The sequence below is a fragment of the Ambystoma mexicanum genome, chromosome 12 (genome assembly GCF_040938575.1).
Source record: "Ambystoma mexicanum isolate Mex_15411 chromosome 12, UKY_AmexF1_1, whole genome shotgun sequence".
NCBI classification, from domain to species: domain Eukaryota; kingdom Metazoa; phylum Chordata; class Amphibia; order Caudata; family Ambystomatidae; genus Ambystoma; species Ambystoma mexicanum.
This window is the reverse complement of record NC_090936.1, coordinates 514,215,988-514,236,665: the sequence shown is the minus strand read 5'-3', so window position 1 is coordinate 514,236,665 and position 20,678 is coordinate 514,215,988. Positions and strand designations below refer to the sequence as shown.

The 20,678-nt window shown below is 47.1% G+C and overlaps 1 protein-coding gene across 1 annotated transcript in view; it reads left to right on the top strand.

Moving 5' to 3' along the window:
• The window catches only part of LOC138513720 (aldo-keto reductase family 1 member B1-like), a 332,321-nt gene that overhangs the window by 20,506 nt on the left and 291,137 nt on the right, over nucleotides 1-20,678 (top strand). Inside the window, exon 2 of the mRNA XM_069628798.1 lies at nucleotides 8,305-8,472. Within this exon, the coding sequence (XP_069484899.1) occupies nucleotides 8,305-8,472 (168 nt within the window). The remainder of the gene's footprint in view (nucleotides 1-8,304; nucleotides 8,473-20,678) is intronic.

Sequence of the window (20,678 nt, the reverse complement as noted above, 5' to 3'; positions counted from 1 at the left end):
TCCACACAGCTCACAGAGCAACAACAAGCACAACAACGAAACAGTTCACCACAGCACCCCTCAGGGTACCACAACACCACAAAACCTTGAACCATAGAGTACCAACCCGCAAGAATGCGGAATAATCGCCACAATAACCAACCACCTGAACCAGACACGCACCAAACACACACTAACCACCACGGACCCCTGGTCCAGCTTACTGCCACCCGTAGCACACCACTCCATACCTTAGACCCCAGGTCCAGCCTACTGCCACCAGCAGCACACCTACTACAAACCTTGGACCCCAGGTCCAGCCTACTGCCACCAGCAGCCCACCTACTACACACCTTGGACCCCAGGTCCAGCCTACTGCCACCCGCAGCACACCTACCACATACCATGGACCCCAGGTCCAGCCTCCTGCAAACGCAAAACGCAGCACACTTCACTTAATGGACCCCTGGTCCAGCCAAACTGCACCAATGCAGCACACTCGCCACTCACCATGGACCCCAGGTCCAGCCTCATCACCACTGAGGACACCAGTCCCCACCTACTGCATCACAGCAGAACGCCACAATAACCAACCACTCCCACTCCTGCACACCGCAATGTTCACCTCACGCACCATATGCAAACCCCCAAAAACAGGATGGGTGGCATACACGCAAAACATTGCACACATGTTCAAATACAAAAATGCTGTGTAAAATGCATCATTTCAGTTCATTATTGGTAAAAGATAACTGTAAGTGCATCAAAAATACTCACAGCACAAGATAAACAATGCTGTTCTCAAAGAAGCAATTCAACCCGCAAGTGCCCCCACCCACGAGTCCGTACCCCAATAATGGAAATCCAACCTGCAAGAAAACATGTTAAGTATTGAACAGTTCCACCTGCAAAGAATCATTGAATGAGAGAACAATATGCAATATAATGCAGGAACACACTCAACAACATCCAATTAGCACACGATTGCAATTTCTCAATACAACACAAAGTAATCGCCGATACACAACTCTCAGCGCGCACACTCACTCACACGGGCCCATGAAACTCACACACACAGCAGTTAAACGCAACAGTAGTATCACTAATAAGCACAAGTGAAACCTGCCCGTATGCAGGAAAATCCTCTTGCTCGCACCAAGCTGCCGCAACAGTGGGCCTGAACTCTCCATAACCCATGTAGCACAACGACTCCAATCGCCGAATCCACACTTTCACCTGGTCTGTGGAAAAACCGCACCTTGAACGCTCCGGGCTGAATTCCATAGACGCGGGATCACAATTATGGTTACACTGGCCCCATTACTGCCATCAAGGCCATCCACAACGTGGGCATTATACAAAAGTTGTACTCTCCGAACAACCTCCGAAGGATAAACAGAAAACCGCGTGCTAGTAACGCAGCGCAGTCCTTCCTTGTGTTCCAGCAGCTGGCGCCTCTTTCGAGAGGCAAGATGGACATCTGTTGCCTGCTCCATAACGATGCCCAATTAACTTCCTTTTCCTCTCTCAAACCCCCAGAACGCTGCACGTCCTTTCCCTTTTTCAACCTGCTGCTGGCGGCCGCGCACCACAGCGTCCCCACAGGCTGCAGGGGGCAACGAACCATCAACTGAAATTCTCACTCCTGGCAACTCTGTCACTGGGCGCCGGGATCCCAGGAGTTAAATCGCGGCGCTCAGATGCCGCTCGGGAACCGCTCGCTCCTCACAAAGCTGGAAAGCAGAAGCCGCCTCCCTCCACGAGGCTCCCGCGCTAGCACCAGCCACTTTCGAGCAGCTCACCTCTGTTTTTGAAGGTGCGGGTGCTCTGAACTGGACATCTGGAGCCAGAACAACAACAACTCCTCAAAGCTCCGCACACCGACCTGTGTGCCGTACGACTCCAGGCACTGGCCGGGCTAACGCCAGCCACAAGCCCCACTCGGCCGACTTGTTCATCACGGCAGACGCTCTCAAACTACCGCACACCGACCTGTGTGCCGGCTGGTTTTCCAAGGCACCAGTTGAGGATCTGCCTACCACAAACTCCACCCGGCAGCTTGGTCCTGACGGCAGACACTCCTCAGATCACTGCACACCGACCCGTGTGCCGAACAGCTGCTCACAACACCTCCCAGCACCACCCGGTCACTGGGCAAGGCAGCTTCTGGAGCAACAGAGCCAAACAGCACTGCACCCGGACCTGAGTGCCGACCCGGCTCCACCTTCAGCACCACCCGGCCTGCTGAAGAATCTTAGACAGCCCAATTAAACCACCTTGGGCTCCAACTTGCTGTCAACTTGGCACATGGACATGTATTCACTGGAGGGCAATGTTTTTCCCGTTTCTGAACTGTCCCCTCCTCGACAGGATCCCATCCTCGTCACCAGTGTAATAACTTGGAAGCTGATGAACACCCGAGCCAGCAGGTAAGTTATTAAGTAGATTTATTGTAGTTCAAAGCCAGGAACAAAATATTGGCATGTCCTTTCCAAGTCAGCATAACTCCAACTGCCAGCTTAGAACCCTCACACACCAACTCTCCACTCACACTGACATCACTACATTCCATTCAGCAGTGATGTCATCCACTCAGCTTGTAAGACACATTACAACAGAGTTCGGAGCTTAGAAACCCAAGATGTTGGGGCGTTGGGTCTCCAAGGCTTCAGTTTCTTACCTGATCCTGAAAATTTCTTGGAGCCATTTGGCTCCTGATTGAATAATACAGGAACCTGGGTAGCAGGACACAAGATACTTTGGTCTCTCGGACATCTGGCGCCAGACAAACATTACCTCTGTTGCATTAACTGGTTTAGAAGGATGTGCATGAAGGAGCATTGGGACACATTTCGTTTTTCATATCTGCATCTTGTGTGGTACGCTGAATTTCGTAGCTTCTGCTTATTGGATGGTTCCTGATGCTTAAGTTTAGCACCTGCTCGTTCTTCCCTGCAGTAGCAATGTTCTATAGTGTGCACTATATACAGTGCATTAAGCGGCCTGCACTTTCGAAAGCACCATCTGTGCCAAAAACATTGCAAGAGAAGCAGGAAAGAGAATTGCTGGTAACTTGCCTGCAGTGGAAAAATCATGATTTGTTTATTTTTGTACCTTTCTGCCATTTATAAAGCAATAAGCTTGGGTGTAATATAAATTGTCCCAATGAGGAATTCTTTTGGCAAGCATGTGGTCTTTCAGGCTTGTTGCAGTGTGCAGGGATCCTTACTTTGCAAGCCCTTCCCTGTGACAATTCATGGGATTTTGTCACTTCTCAGGTGAGCATGAATTGCAATGTCCCGCCCCCCCCCCTCCTCCCATTGCCTAGTTGTGGCAATAAGCGGGACCTTGCACAGATATTCTGCTCTTGGGGACAGGGACTAGTGTTCCGCCCAGGAGCTACCTAATCCTCTTTCCTATGAGATATCAATATTACAAGAAATCGAACCTGAAACTCTTTACTATTGTTCAATCAAGATCTGAAACCACTGAGAAGAGGAAGCGTGAAGGACATGAATGGAAATAGGTTGGATCTCAATAGGTACGAAGAATGAAGGCGACTTCAGTGAAGATAGCCAACACTGGGAAGAGTTGGCCCCAAAGAGGCATAAAGAAGACTTTTTGGAAACAAAGAATTGGCTCTGATCCTCTGCTGGGGAGGACCAAGCAACACAGCATAAAAACAGAGGAAGGGACTGACTGAAGGGAGAAGCCAGCATCGAGCCAGCACAACCTGGGAAGTTCACACTGGGGCAGAGAAGGCGGGCTCAATTGTTTTCTTGTACTGTTTTCTTTTCACATTTCATCCAGCCCCCAGGGTGGGTGCTAAATGGTTCCATCCACTGTATTCAGGTCAGTGTTATAACAGTCCAACAGAATGCAAACTGTCTGCAATGAACTTACTATCACAACCTAGTGTCTGTCTTTAATTTACAAAGCATGTAGCCCCTACTTGCCAGGCCCAAATGGGCACAGGGGCTACAATCCTCCTTGGCAACTCTAAAGGTTGACTATTATGCTTAGCCTCCAGTTTCGGATCAAATGTGTCCATCGCTGGTGAGGACCAGTAACTCCAACCCTCATCATTTACAGATGACCTGCATGCTACTGGTACTTGAGACCAATTTTAGGACATTGGTTGTGACTGGTGGTTTGCCTTCCTCCTGTTGCTATGTGAGAGTGCCTGGATGCTGTATGATTAGAGAATGTTTTGAGCTGTGTGTTCTGAGAGTCAGTTGGAGAGAGCCTGCCTAAGCGAGAGGGTGCCGGTGGGTGTCTCGCAATTACTTGCATGTATGTGTGTACCTAATTTACTTGTAACTTTCTACCTGTGACTTGTAACCAATTAAACGAATGTCTTCGCTTACTTGAGGCTCAGGACTCCTTGGTGCCAGGAGGCCACCTCATATCACCCTTCCTCCCAGAACAAATTGGAACGAATCACCGGGCACCTGCCACCGTCACGCCCTGCTTCCACTATCTGTGTTACTCTAATGTAGATGTGTATTTTTCTATCGCCTTGCAGAGTGTGGCCATTCACTGCTCCATTTTTGACCCGCGTTTAGCATTGCTTCAGTGTTCACAATGTTTTATTTTTCTTGGTAATAAAAGGATTCGGGCTCAGCTGGCTGCCCACTGCAGCACAAGGTCCCAGGCTTCATTTGACAAATTGAACTTTTTCGCTAGCGGCCTCCCCAGACCAGCAACTTCTAGGCGCTTCAGCAGCTTCTTCATATTGCAAGTATCGCTACACAGTGGCCCAATTATGCACTCCTAGGGGGACAACTGTCCCAATATCTCTTAGTAAACTTACAGAAATGCGTCCCAGAAAGACAGTGGGGATCAATATTCAATACAGCTTTGTACTCTTATCATATTGCTGCACCACTCTCCGCTTCATCTACATATGTTTGGGATGCTTGGGGAGAGCCATATAAAAAGATTGAGGAAAGCTAGCGCAGGAAGACTTTTTGCTGAAGTTAGACGTCTGCTGCTCGGTTCAGCATTTTCTTGCCTTCATTTGACAATATTGCCCACATACTTTTTTTTTTTTTTTTTTTTTTTTTAAGCACAAATGTCAGACAGCATTAGCAAGAATAGCTACCAACAGGATATGAAATGAGGACAATTTAGCAGGGTATGGATCTCGGGAGGGATAAGCAGAACAGCAATGTGCTTTAATGTTAGCGGATTAATACTGCATGGGAATTTCTAAAAGTACAAAAATTCATGGTGATCTCATTCAAGAACATTTACAAGTTAGACAGCTTGGCATCCAACCCATTGTAAAGCCTTTCCATTATCCCAGAAACCTAGCCCCACCCTCTCCTCCTACATCCACAGCCCAACATGTATAGTCGCACTCAACCAAACAATCCCCCTCCAAGAGACCTTGATGCAATCCCACACATGTGAGAAAATGCTACAACTCAACCCATGCGCATGTCCCTGTCTGCTAATACCTCATTAGCTACGAATTGTAATTGAGTGCAGATGTGAGTTGATGGTCTTGGTATTTTTATTTCCTCTCTCGTAAATGAGGGCGGGGCCCTTTCCTGATTGGTTTGAACAGTTTATTCCATATTCTCAACATGGTTTTTTGAAGTTACAAGTGCCAACACCTGTTTCTACCTGTAACTGTCGTCAAGGCTGTGCTTATTGCACACATTTATTCACTGTTGAAACGGCAGTGCCCGGCAATAATTTTGGTAGTAAAAAGTAAACCTTGTTTTACAGATAGCTTGACCAAATGAGATATGGAGAGAGTTCTCGTGTTGCCAGCAATGGGAATGATTACCAGTCCTGTCCCTTATTGTCTTGGAGCAAATGTAAATTCGAGTCTCCTGTTGAGACCCTGCCTATTTGGCATCCCGCTTGATTGCACCAAGTGATCTCATTTGGTGCCCTCGGGCCCCTGTTGTAGTAGGTGTAACCAGACCACCACTGCTGAAAAGGATCAGAGGTCTTCCCCCTCCCCCCCCCCCCCCCCCCCCCCCCCCCCACACTGAGTGTCCTCCAAGCATCATTCCTATAAAGAGCTGATTCTGTTCCCAGGCTCCGACTATGTGGCGTATTCTGAGCCAACTCTAAGACTATCTGCTACTGCAGAAAATGGGAACCCTTCTGATGGCTATGCTTGCTGTGTTTAAAAGCCGTATTCTTTCGTTAACTGGCCTATGAGGTGTTTATCCAGCCCACACTTCCTTTGCTGAACAGTATCCATGAGACGACTGCTCATGCGCTCTGGTAGCCAACCTTGGAGCATCCCTATTACAAAGCCTGGAACTCTGAAGCCTAACACGACAAACGGGAGGCCTTCTTTGGCGAGTCTTGATGATGATGATGATGATGATGCGGCTGGCTGTGGAGACAGGGTATGGGTATTTAGTGCAGCATGTTGCTAGAGGAGCTTGAATCCTTATTTGATCCAAGACCAGTGGAGTTTGTTGAAGGTTTTAAAGGGGACAGCAATCCAGAAACAGAATTTGGTAACTTGCGTCGGGGCTTTTGAATCTTTATTCTTGGGTTTGCTGGAAAGCACAAAGGATAGTGCATGTATTGCTGTCTACATACGTAGTAACATGTATTGATGCGTTATTTATAGGTTCCATTAAGACGGCACAACTGATTTCATACCCCCGTATAGTCAGTCCCACTCAAATTCTGCAGATTGACAAGGGGGGTCCTGGGAGTCTCTCTCTACCAGACATTAGTCCTGGTTATGAGAGACTTACCCAGAGTCTTTAGCTCACTATATTTCACAGAGCAGAAATATCCCAAACCTATCAGTCTTTAGCATCCCCAGACATGTGTTTCGGTCTGGTTGGACCTCATCAGTAGGGAGGAGCTGTGCCTCTAAGAATAGTGAGCAAGGGGTCCACGTCTGGATTCCCCTAGTAACTTAGGGTGAGACCCAGTTACTTAAATATGCAAATTGACAAGGGGGGTCCTGGGACTCTCTCTGCCAGACATTAGTCCTGGTTAGGAGAGACTTACCAGAGTCTTTAATTTGCATTAAGTAACTTTGGGTCTCACCCTAAGTTACTAGGGGAATCCAGACGTGGACCCCTTGATCACTACTCTTAGAGAGGCACAGCTCCTCCCTACTGATGAGGTCCAACCAGACCGAAACACGTCTGGGGATGCTGTTGGTACTCTTGTTCAGAGGAGAATTGCCTAGCATTTCGGTGCTGGACTGCCCCAGGGCAGGACAAAGACTGATCTGTTTGGGATATTTCTTCTCTGTGAAAGAGTGAGCTAAAGACTCTGGGTAAGTCTCTCGTAACCAGGACTAATGTCTGGCAGAGGGACTTCCAGGACCCCCCCCCTTGTTAATTTGCCACTCAAATTCTGGTAAAGGGCTTCTCAAAATGTATTTAAATTATTCAAGTTTAAAAAATAAGTGGTCTCCAGTTTACTCTGCTGATAAATATGAGCATTTTGTCAAAACTAATCTTCCCTGCCTACATGCGCCTTGCTACAGGTTCTCAAGATGGCTCTTTTCGGCAAATGAAGGCATTTGTATCAAGTACAGTATTGAAGAAAAGTTACTTGAAGAAATGAGACTTTGTGTATTTCATCTGGCTTCCCTATTTGAGTGGGTTTATGAATGTACTGACTGTGTGCTGATCATTTAGATGTAGGCGAGAACAGATTGCAGCTGACTGATAGGTTTGATTGTGAAAAATCATGTTCTCAGAATAGTGTGCTCTTCCTTGTGTTTGCTTTCTTTTCAGAATGTTTGTGCAGCTTCTTCTGAACATGTTTAAATATTTTGGGTGCTACTTCTAGAGATGTAACTGCGGCATGCCTCATACCAGAGCTTGAACCTATTTTATGGATTTCCTTCTTTTCGTTTAAATGATCAGGCCCACTTTTTTGTTTTGTTGGGGCTCTAGATTTGGCGAGGGGAGGGGAGGGTGGGGTGGGTGTCGAACGTGCTTGCTGGACTTTCTTGAGTTGGTGATTGCCATCCATTGAAGAGTCCTCGGAGGTAAGATCTTTAGCTGGATTCTACATCCCAATCTATAACATATGTTCATTTAACAGTGAAGCCATGCCTGATCAGTAGAATACAGCGTCATACCGTAAATGTACATGGCAAAACTAACTTGGTATGTTAATGTAGTTGTAAGCATGCTATTTTTGTCTCTGGCTACAAAAGGACCTGGGCCTACGATGTATTGCACTTTTTAACGTTTATGATCCTGCAGTATTTGGAATGGCATTTACTTTCTGAAAATGGTGGCGAATGCTTTAGAATGTGCCACTACTGAGATGCAGCCTAGTAGAAATTATGATTTCCTTTTTCTTGTTTGCATTCAGTCCCCTCCTGGCAAAGTGACCGATGCAGTGAAGGCCGCCATTGACGCAGGGTATCGTCACATTGATGGCGCCTATGTGTACGAGAATGAAAAGGAAGTTGGGACAGCAGTTGTCCAGAAAATCCAGGAGGGAGTGGTTAAACGGGAAGACATGTTCATCGTCAGCAAGGTATGGTTGAAGTGAGGCTGGTCGCTATGCCAACCCCCCCCATGAATGTGCAAACATTCAGTTAGTAATAAAGTAAATGTTAACATGTAGTTTAATGTGGAAGATGGGGTGGGGGGCGGGGGGGTCAACTAGCGGTGGAGTCTATTTAATCTGTTGGTCATTCCATTATAGACACCGGTGTAAATGTTCCTACTTGAAAGGACCAGAGAGCACTCTACATTCATTGCCCCACAGAAGACTGCTATCGAGCCACCTATAACTTGTTTGTTTAGCCCCAGTACAATTTGACTCTAATCTCTCGCCCGCCCCTCCACCGCTCCCAACCCTAGGGAGGAACCTTCCTTAGATTTCTGAAAGAGAATGGACCGGAATAGCTGACCTGAGTGGAACATCGGTTTTATGGTGAGCTATACAGTGAAATGGTCACCTGTAATTTACAATAAAAAATAATCTCCATGATAACCACTTCTGAAGCAGAATTTCAAATTCCATAATAGGATGATGAAATCAAATGAACACACAAGTACTTTTAGAACTTGCTATGCTGGTGAATTAAATGGAGAAATCTGTGCCTTTAGGCCTGTCCTGCATGTGATCGTTGCCACCCATTAATGCCTCAGAATGAGTTGAAACACTGCCAAGTTATACCTTACCAAGGCTGTAATGGGCACACTTCTTCATTGGCATGTATTTACACGTGTGGGTCATGTGTATTGGGTGACCATGTTACACGTTGACATTTGATTCAGAGGCATGTGAAATTTGCTGCCTGAGGACCGACTGCTCCAGAGGACTATGCTTTTGGAGTCTCTTGCCTACCAAATGTCTTTGCATAATCACTGCCCAGATGTGGTACATTTACTTTGCTTGTTCGGTCTTTGGCTTCTTCAGACAGTCAATAAGAACTTGCGGATAGCAGCAGCTTTGTTTTTAATGTCAAACATGGTACACATGGAACCAGCCGGAGTCTCTCCTGTCTGTTCAAGCTGCTTACTGAGCACACTGGCTTTCTGACCTCTGTTAAGCCTTGGTTTGTTCTGGAGCGATGTCATTCTCTAACGTTGATATCAAATGTGATTTGGGATTTTTCCATGAAAGTACTTCGTGCTATCTCGGCAGAAAAGACTGCACCAAACGAATTGTGTTTTTACCTTCTGCCAGGGTGTCCATTCTAGACACACTCTGTAGAAGGCCAGATGCAGTCAGGAAACTCCCGTTTGGTCCTGCTGGGGGTGATGTGGCCCCCCTCTACTTGTATCAACAAGACATGTTAGCAACTTCGTTTGCTGTGCCACAGCTGGAATCCTTGTGCTATACCAGCTCCCCGCCATTTAATTATGTATTGTTGATTTATAATGCACGCTTTGCTACCTTTGCCTGCTTCGCAGCATTGAATCGTGACCTAGTGAAAAAACCTGTGGTTCTAGAGTTTGTCTAATTCAGAATCTATACAAAAGTATTCATGTGGGTTCAGCAAACCAGTTCAGGGCTTCGCTTACCCCATCATTGGCAACATCCAGACTCTCGCTTCATGAACCGGAGGACTATAGGGTTCACAAATCTACGCTTCCCTTGCCAGTAGCCCCCACCCTAATCTTCTTACCTCCAGCTAATTGGACACCCATCCATCTTGCCTCCAGTCCTCCTTCGCTCTTGGAAACACCCTGCTTATAGTTTACATGCTGCAACACTCCCATACTATACCCTTGCATACCTGCTCCTTCTATCCTGATCTTCTCTCTGAATTCTCCGTACCCACTTAGACAGCTTCTTCGCCTGCTGTACTGGAGGCACCCACCTCTCTTCCCACTCCCTCTTCTACTCCCCTCCCCCCCCCCCCCCGCTCTCAACTGATCTCCTTCAACCCGGCCCCCCACTTACACTCCTGAGTATGGTCTGCTGTCTGCCACACTCCCTTACCCCGCACCCTTCCTCACACACTTCCTAGAAAGAGTCATACAAGGCACAGATTATTTTCCAGTCACTCAAGTTGCCTTGACCTGCACAATGTTCATTAATTTGACAAACCTTTCTCTGGTCACCTCCCTCCGGTTCAACATGCCATTGCATACCTGCTCACCCTCTACCCCCCCCCCCCAGCACCCCCATAATCGTCTTTTGTACGTATGCCTGTTTTTCACTACCATGGCCTCCATTGTCAAAAATCGTACTGCTTCCAAGAGGGCCAGTGAGTTTATGTGCTGTTGTTCATTAAGCATACACACTATACAGGAAAACCTGCACCTATAGAAGAGGAGAGATTACAATGGTGTACAAGGGACAGAACTTTGCATTGCCTTTCAACACTCTTTGGAATTTCAGATTCTGATGTGTGCCTTTTCCCCCAATATCGCCTACTCTTCCTTACTCCACTACTGACCACATTCTGGCAACACCAGCTTGAAGCCTTCGTGGATTCAGCTGTTTAGCCAAAAGGACTAAGCATCATTTCAACACTTTGCTAGAAAAGCTCCTCCTGCATCAACTGGTCCAGCGACCATCAACTCTTCCCTCATCCACAACCCACAAAAACAAAACCTCCCTTGCTGAACATGCTCCCCACTTAGTCTGTGCCTGCCTTACCTTCTTTGTCAATCCTGTCATGGAAGAACGTCAGTGTTACAACAGTTTCAGCTACTCGATGTTACCATACAAGCCTATTTGGACCTTTCCTCTTGGCTGTACCTGCCCATCAACACTGACCATGATTCTTCAGCACCTTGAACAATTTGATGAACACCCCCCACCCAAGTTCATCGCCCATCCTCTAAGGAGCCCAGATAGTTAATACTTAGTTTTGTGCATGCCGTTCCTCATCCCACTGGGGCAACCATGCAATCGACCCTACTGACAAGTTAACGTGCTATGGGCAACTGGGCAACTGAAATTCTTTGTGTAGGGATCCATATGGTAGCATAGGTCACTAACCTTACCACTTGACAACAGCACACTACCCCTGGAGGAATTCTTAAAGCTCAGTTCAAGTCCTGCATGCACAATAAGTACAATTTCAACCCCCGGCTTGTGTTCCCCCGCCCTTGTCATCACTGCAACTTTCTGTGCAGATTTCATCCTTGTTCCAATCTTGCCTCTTCGTCCCAGGACTACCAAGCTGCTATTCCTTGTTCAAGCTGCTCTTCCTTGTTCATAGTATTCACCCCCAAAAACCCAAATATCCTGCTGAAGGTGGCTGCACTCCTTACTGCCATCTCTGCTGCCTTTTTGGCACAGTAAACTTTGCACTCCATTGTTTTTCTTTGATCTCAATCCTCGGCCGGGGCCTGTAATGGCTTTTCTCCTTCCTCTTCAATTTCCTGCATAGATTGCATTTCACCATCCCCTGTCAACCCCTTACCTTCTGTGGTTCCTCAAAACTATATTTTTTTGCTGTTTCAACACTGGATTTTTCCCATCTGTACCTAGTTCTTCGAATGGATTGTGTCCTCCCAAGTATTAGTCATCTTTGATAGACATTCTAGTCTGCAGCTTTCTGCAGAATTTTATTTTCATAGGGTTGAGCGTCGTGCAGCGTCGAGTCTTTGTCCTCGATGGCCCCCATAGCGTCCCTTGTGACATTAAAACACCCGAGGTGACCGTTACCTCGGTTCTTTTTTTTTTTTCCACATTGCTGCGTGCTACGGAGCTACTTGCTGCATGAAAATTCAATATATTTGTCTACATATTATTCGATAATGTCCTCGACACCGAAGACCGGCTTGAAGCGGTGTTAAGAATGTGGAGCCAGAATGTTTATCGCGTCTGTCTGTTGGGGTCAGGCCACAAAGTCGACGATTGAGGCTCGTGACAATGACTGTCAAGGCCTTGGGAGAAAGGAAGTGGAAACTCGATGTAGATAAGCCCTCTCCCAAATCCCTGGCCATTACCCCATTAAAAGAAAATCATCCTCCGGATTGAAAGATGTTTCTCGAGTTAGAAAGCGTCCAAAACACTGAAGATGTTTGAGGTCTAGTTCACAACACTCGTTCTCTTCACATAGAGTAAAACGTGACGTCGTAGATCCTCGTCTTCCTCCAACAGAAGTGTATTTCCCGAAAAAATAACTATACTCTGGCATAATTAGAAAACCTCAGTTTGAAAATGCTAGAAGTTTTCCAGAAGCAAGCTCCTCTTGCCCTTCTAAGAGTCTGGAAAAAAGCCACCCCTCGGTGACTATTAAGACCACTAGGGAGTCGTGTGTGTCTGTGTATGTGTGTCTCCTTCTTGCGCCCCCTCAAGGCCTGGTAAGACTCCTCAACACAAGTCGAAGTCTTCCTCTAAGCACAAGAAAGAGCCAAAGTCTGGCTCCTCGCAGCATTCATCTTCGGTATCGAAGTCTTCTTCGAAAGTATCAAAACCATTATGCTTATCGCCTGAACCTGCGAAGCATGTAATCCATCGAAGCATACTAAAATGTCGTGCTATTTACCCACTGCTTCGAGGAAGTTGTTGAAGCCTTCTATTTCGGAGCATTCAGTGCTCTTGAAGACTGCCAAGCCTATGGCTGATGTGTTTTAGACCATTCCTCCTGATTTCTTTCCGCCAAATGGGATCCATCTTTGAGGAAGATGGAAGGGGTGCTGATCTCTGAATAATCCAAGATTCAAAATCTGGCGGATACTTTAAAAGGAGTACAGTAGCGGGGAACATCTCCAGAGACAGTTTGGTAAACCAGAGATGGCTGGTCTGGCTGTCACCAGAGCTGTAATTCGTGGGTGGTCCAATCCCACAGCTAATTTGGAGACTGACCTCACTGATATTTTACACAATGGTCCGATTAGGAAGGCTGTGTTACCACACCATGCAGCCTTAAGAGTAAGGATTTTGTAAAACTGGCTAAAACCAGATTCTGTTCCACCGGTTAACAAATTGACAAAGAAATACAGAACTGCTTCTGTGGACCCTCCTTTTTTTGTTTCTGTTTTTTTTGTTTAACAGGCACCCTACACATGAGAGCCTGGTGGTTTAAGCAGCAATAGTTTCATAAAAAGCTGCAGCTTACCCTTCTCTGGCAGATCAGGAGGATAGAAGAATTGACTCACTCTTAGAGTATTTAGTGCAGGGAGCATGGTCTTGAAGTCAGTTAATTCTACCAGTGCCTTAGCCAAGTACTCTCGCACCCTTTGGGTGGAGGGGGTAGCTGCACTTGCAGTAGAACACATTCTGGAGGTAGAAGGAGAACATTTCTTAAGCCTAATACAGGATGGAAAAGCTGCAATGAGGCAGTCGTTGCAATCGCGCCTGAATATGGTGGAATCAGTAAACCGATCATGAGCGCCAGTACATTGCTTAGGCGCATGTCTTCACTGAGAAAATCAGGATTTTCTGCAGACATCCAGGCACGTTTGCTTGACATGCCATTTGACGGTTTCCTGTTTGGTGGGAAGGCTGATAGTAGCCTGGAAAAGTTGCAAGCGTCTCGAGCTGCAGCTGAATCATTAGGAGCGGCAATCGGACAACCTCAACATTCAATTCAAGAATGAGGAATAAAAAAAAAGTACGTCCTCCAATCACTAGAGGAAGAGGTCAGTTCTCACAAAGGGGACAAGGAGCCCCCCATAGAGGTGGGAGGAGGAAGAAATCCCTGTTCCCCCTAGAGTTACCCCTCAGCTGCAGGTGGTACATCAAAATAATTCCCTCACCCATAAGTCTGTGGTAGGAGGCAGGAATCCCAGTGATTTGACCGAAGGGGAAATTATCGAGGCTGAAATATCCGAAAACGAAATGTTCAAATTACCAAACGTTCGAACACTTTGTTTTTGGACATTTCAGCCCCGCTAATTTGCCAAAACACACATTCTCACACACACAGCACACCCCCACCACCAACATGCACAAACCCCACTCACCTTCACGCTGGTTCCTGCAGCGCCAGTTCCCTTTCACGTCTGTGATTGGGAACTGGCGCTGCAGGGTCCTTTTCTTTTTAAACGGACGGCTGCAGGGGTGTCCCCCGCAGTCCCTGCTAACTATACCATAAAGTATAGTGAGCAGTGCAATGCGGGGGACACCCCCGCAGCCCACATTTTTTAATGCTACCACCAGAGGATCGATCCTTTGGTGGTAGCATTTTTAGAACTTTTGGCCGTTTCGACTTTTTTTTTTTTCGGAGGCAGACTGTCATGTCATCTCTGGAGTTGGCAACGCATAACTTTGGATGCCTGGGTGCTACAAACCGTAGCAGACGGTTACGGTCTTCCAAAAAAGACCTCCCATGTGCCCCCAAAATCCAGATCCACCTTGATTCCAGATCCGTTCCTCCAACAGGAGGGTCTCGTCCTGTTGGAGAAAGGTGCAATTGAATTTGTTTCTGCAGCAAAGAGAAACCAGGGTTGGCACTCTCCCTACTTTCTGATACCCAAGAAGGATGGAGGAGTATCCTCCCTCGTCCTGGGAGGATAGCTCAGCGGCAACGTGTTTGCCTTAGAAGCAAGACGGCACGAAGCAACACAGGTTCGATCCCCGGGTTCGCGCTGAGGTATTTAAGCACGTTATAAATGCGCAACTTACCAAAAAAAAAAAAATTACGCACCTAACAAACAATTCCTGTAACAGCGCCTCGATGCCCGCGGGCTATGTGAGCGCTTTAAAAATGCAAATAAGAGTACCCATAATGGACTTGTCCTGCTTGAGGAACCTGTTCACTCATCTCAAGTTCAAGATGGTAACTCTTTCGCAGATCCTTCAGGCCCTTCGACTCCTGGATTGGGTTGGTGTCATTGGACCTTCAGGATGCTTACTTTCATGTACCAATACATCGGAAGCACAGAGTACCTGAGGTTGGCAGTTCTGTTTTATCAGGTTCGGGTTCTGCCATTCGGGCTCACCTCAGCCTCAAGGGTCTTCACCAAGCTTATGGCAGTGGTGGCAGTAAGTCTAAGGAGGGAGGGGATTCACATCTACCCCTACCTAGACGACTGATCAGGGCTGTTTCTCTGGAACAGTCTCTATATCCTCTGTCACACCTGCCACTTCCTCCATGAGCTGGGCTTCTTCCTGAACTTCAACAAGTCCCACTTGACACCCTCACAGAAGCTTCAATTCATTGGATTCAGCTTCTGGGAATTGGGGGTGGGGTGGAGCTTTGCCACCCGAGTTAAGGGCTCAACAGCTCTTGCAGATGGTCCAAAAATTCCAGCGTGCCCAACGTCTTCCGGCCTACTTCTCGGCCTCATGCATTTTTTTCTGGTGCCAGAAGCCTGTCTGAGAATGAGATCCCAGTGGTCTCAATTCTCCGTCAGAATGAGGGACATTCTCCATGTCCTGACAAAGGGCACCCAGGATCTCCTGTGGTGGGCCAGCTGAGGGAATGGGATGAACACTTTTGGCAACTGTGGCCGGAAATAATTGACAGAAGCCTCCCTCACAGGATGGGGAGGGCACATGAGAGCTTTCAATAAACGGAAACTGGTGGTCTGTCAGAGTCCAGCTTTTGGGGCAGGCTAGTGCTAATGGCTTTCCTGCCCTCAATATGGGGGAAGAGTGTCCTGATAAAGACGGACACAGTGGCCATCCACCACCTCAACAAGAGAGGGGGGGGGTTGTAGGGTCACTGCTCCTGGGCAGAGAGGGAATGCAGTTCTGGGTTGGGCACTGAGAAAAGGAATCCCTCTTCTTGCAGCTCATCTAGCCAGAGAAAAGAACATGGCGGTGGATGCTCCGAGCAGGCAGAGCACAATCTCCCATGAGGGAACTAGCTCAGGAAGTCCTTCTGAAGATCTTTGCCCTTTGGGGAACTCAAGTGGATCTATTGGTGAGCAAGTGTGAGCTGTTCTGCTGTAGGGAATTTTGCCAGAGGAGCTCTAGGAGACTCGTTTGTGGTGGACTGGGAGTTTCCACTGCTGTACATGTTTCTGCCAGTCCCTGTCACTCCTCATGTCATCAGGAGGTTGAGTAAGTTTGGGAAAACCTCCTCATTGCTCCAGATTGGGCCAGGAGAATGTGGTACTCGGACCTTCTGGAAATGGCCATGTGCTCTCCAATTCGTCTCCCCTCCCCCCCCCCCCCCCCCCCCCCAAGAGGACCTAATCTTGCAAGATGTTGCATTCTTCACCCAGAGATCGGGACTCTCTCGCCTGGTGTCTGAAAGGGTGAGATGCAAAGATTGGGACCTTCCGGAAGACGTAATGGAAGTGTTGCTTTCGCCAAGGAGACCAGCAACTAAATCCCTCTACTGCTGCCGTTGGAATAAGTTTTGCAGCTGCTGCAGGCAAAAGGGACTAGATCCGTTCACATGTAAACTTCCCATGTTTTGTCTTTCTCGCTCCACCTGACCCATTCTGGGTTGCAAGTGACAATGGTGAAGGTCCACTTAGCGGCACTAAGATCTCCAGATGAGGGGTCCTACTTCAAAGTGCTGATTGTAGTACAATTTCTGAAGGGCTTAACCAATTTGTTTCCACCCACTCCTTCATCGTACCATTATGGAATTTAAATCTTGCATTAAGATCCTATGGGAGCTCCATTTGAGACCTTGCATTCATGTCCTTGAAGCTTGCTCACTATGAAAACAGCCTTTCTAGTAGCGATCAAGTCTTGCTGTAGGATAAGGGAGCTACAGGCCTCATCTTCCAAACAACCTTTGAAAATTACTTTATCCTTGGAAAAGGATGTACACCTTTTGGAAAGGAAAGATGACCCGAGTTTCATCTAGCACAACGTAGTGTACCGTTTTCATTTTACCCTTCTCCTTCATCTAAAGAGGAGGCGAGACTACATCGTCTAGCCCCGAAAAGGGCACTAAGCTACTGCATTACAAGGACTGCACAGTATTCGCCAAGATCAGCTTTTCATTGGTTATGCTGGCCAAAGACTAGGAATGGCAGTCGTAAAACAATCTCTAGATGGATTGCCTGTTAAGAAGACTAACATTCTTATGCACATTACAAAGATTTGCCCATAGGTTTGAGGACATATTCCACTAGAGGAGTGACTGCTTTTTCAGCTCTGGAAAGCGGTGCAAGACGAGCGGTAACCTGTTTTTCGCTTCACACTTTCAGTGAATGGATTCTTTTCAGGAGAGGAAGCCAAATTTGGCAAGGCTGTCCTCCATAATATTAAAGAAGAAAATTCTTGCCACCCACCGCTTAACTCCAACTGCTTTGGGAGTCTATCAAAGACGAGAACTACGTGGGAGGACACAATCCATTCGAGGAACAAGTTACTTACCTGGTAATGTTCTTTCGACTGGATGTTCCCTCCCACGTATTCCTCGTCATCATCCTCTCTTGCCTGATTAGAATGTTCTGTGTATTACACCTTCCTTTCTCGCAACGTCAATTATCTCCTCCTATGACGAAGCATGCAAGTTAAAGGGGGCGGGGGGGAAACGAAGAACTGATGTAACGGTCAGCGCACATGCTTCATATACTAGTGTCCACATCACGAGTGACGCTACAGAGGCCATCAAGGACCAGACTCAACGATGCTCGAACCTACGTAAGAAATATTCCAAAGCAAGCTGCAAGCAGACTTGAATCCCTATCAAAGACAAGCAATGCGTGGTAGGAACATCCAGTCGAAAGAACGTTCCCACCGGTAACTAACTTGTTCTATTGGTCCATGCACCACTATCCTAAGGCACATTCATTCTTTTTTTACACAGTTGTCATAACCATCTTTGAACTAAGCTGTGATCCATCTGCTTTTTATAGCTAATGATAAGTCTAAACTGGACCTCTGGTCTGATGCACTGAGCCGTAGTCCACGTCCATGCCCTTATCCGGTTCCATCTCTGATATGGCCAGGGGCCAGCAGTTCTGGCTTTGGTGGTTCTAAAGACCTCCAGTACCATATGTGTAACCTCCCCATTTTCTATGTGAGCTCTAATGTTTTGGGACTGAGCTTAATGGCTTTGGAATAAAAGTAGGATTCAGCTTGCAGTATCCAGAGAAATGCATTGTAGTGTGGAATCGATGTACCATGGAAACAAGTCTGTTAAAGCGACCTGTAACTGATCTCTCACCAACTCAAACGGCTCCATTGTCCCTTACAAAATGGCCACTGCTGTAACCAAGCTATGAGAGGATGCCCTTGGTTAAGCATGACCGAAAGGCATGCTGACAACAGAACTCTTCTATTGCCACTCTGACTTTAAAGGGGAACCTAATACTCCTGAATTTCCATGGACTGTTATTTAGCAAATGTATATTCCTGGGGGAGGGGGGGGGGGGCATATGTGGATGCATAATGCGAGAAAGGATTTTCTTGGCCTTTATTGACTTGCACACAGCAGCCTTGATGGGTTTTAACTGCTGTAGCAGCTGCAGGGCGCCATTGTACTATATTCTTGTGTACTCTGAAGACTTGGGCTGCAGAGTTTTTGGTACAGCTGGTCAATGAACCAAAACATTCATAATTGAAGGCTGTTGGGAGAATTGTCATGTCTGTGCTAATTCCCTTCAACCTTAGAGACCCTGAGCTCTTTTGCTGGACTTTTAGACTTTAAAACCCTGGAGTGAGTGAGACCTTTTTCTTACACTCTTGTGCGTTTTGACCTGATTTGGATTACATGTTTGCGTTGTTTTTGGAGTCTGACAAACTCCATAGCCATCTATTTTTTTGCATGGTGACACACAGCACGTTCACTACGGTGGCACAGAGAAATCCTTTAGATTTCTAATAAGGTTTAAATACGTTTTCTTGTGTGAACTACCCAGAATAGTAAAGTGAAATTGACTTTTTCTCTTTGGAAGGTCCGGCACAACCCATCTTATGTGGAGTGCTGGGGGGGGGGGTTACCTAGTAGCACCTGATCCTACCTACTCCTATGTTAACCCTCACTACATTAGTGGCAGTAGTTTAATTTTCCTACCATTGTGCTTGTCTACCGCCGGCTGAAGCCTCAGCTGCAGTATACTACCCATGGGTGACCATTTTTATAAAAATGTCCATGGTAGTCTTTTATTCGCCATTTTCTGTTTGAGGTCTGTCTTGGGTTTTACTCTGCACGCCAAGCCAGGTTTGAGCCCTTTGTTTGTTTTGCCTTTGGCGGGCTTCAGCCGTGAAACCCTCCTCTGGGTGAGTGAGGGAGGTTCCCATAACTCCCCTGTCCTTTGTCTGTAGGAATGCCTGAATGCACCCAATCCTGATTGGCTGGCTGTCCTTTCAGGAAAGCCACCCTGCTGTTTGAGTGACAGCCTAGGCTTTGCATGAATGGGGGGGAAAACCTGCTTAAAAGACGAGGGTTTTGGGACTAAAGGCAGAGTCGAACACTGGGAAGAACACCCGACGAAGAAACCGTGGACGAAGTTTGCTGCATCCTCCTGGACCTTTGAATTGCTCGGTGAAGCCCTACTGCTGTGCTGAAACTCTTTTCTGATCGACAAGAGAAGCTCCGGAAGGGACAACTTCTTCCCTGGGGTTAGTGGGCCGAACAAACCCCGAGACAAACTCCATTAGACAATCTTCCCCGAGTGTCGGCTGTACTACTTTGCTGCTGCAGGAACCGAGTTCCAGGGGTCGAGAAATCGTAGTCTAGGTCCATGTCTGCAATCCGGCCGGATGCACCAGGAGTCTCGTAAGGACCCTTCAGAAGGAGGATGACCAGAGCTAGAGTCCCCCTCACCAGAGTGCAAGACTGAAGGAAGCCCAACCGTTATCCAAGATCCGCTGTAGTGCTGTTAACCATGCACTGAAACTGAAGTGCTGCTGATCCAAAAAGAGCCTGTAGCTGCCGCCGGCCTCCAAATTGCTGCCACAAGAGTCCCCCCAGACGTCCTCCCGCTTGTCCCCACGACTGAGGCTCATGAACCCGGGACCTGCATCTCTGCAACAGGACAGAAGTCAGCTGGACCACTCTTGTTCAAACCAGAGGTACTGTTCAGACTTGGTACTTCTGTGTCCTTAGATTTGCTCTTCTCAGTTGAGACTTGTAGTAGCTACTTTTGTCAGAGCTGATTTCACCTCTGGTTTCCACAATAGCAGCTTGTGACCCTACAGTGATTTTTCTACAGAAAGTCGAACGTTGTGCAAGACTTTTATTAACTAAGAAGTGCCTCAGCTCCCTAGATTGTGCTTCAATTGACTTTCGCTGTCCTGGCTCCCTGCCTACTCCGTCCATTGACTTTGATATTTTCTGTCCCCCAGAGGTGATAACCTTTCCCAGCAATAAGTTTTAAACCCGTTTTGTCTAGACTTCATTGGAAGATTTTTGTATACTCCCATACCGAGAACCTGTTTAACCTATTTGCCTTCATTTAACCTTTCCT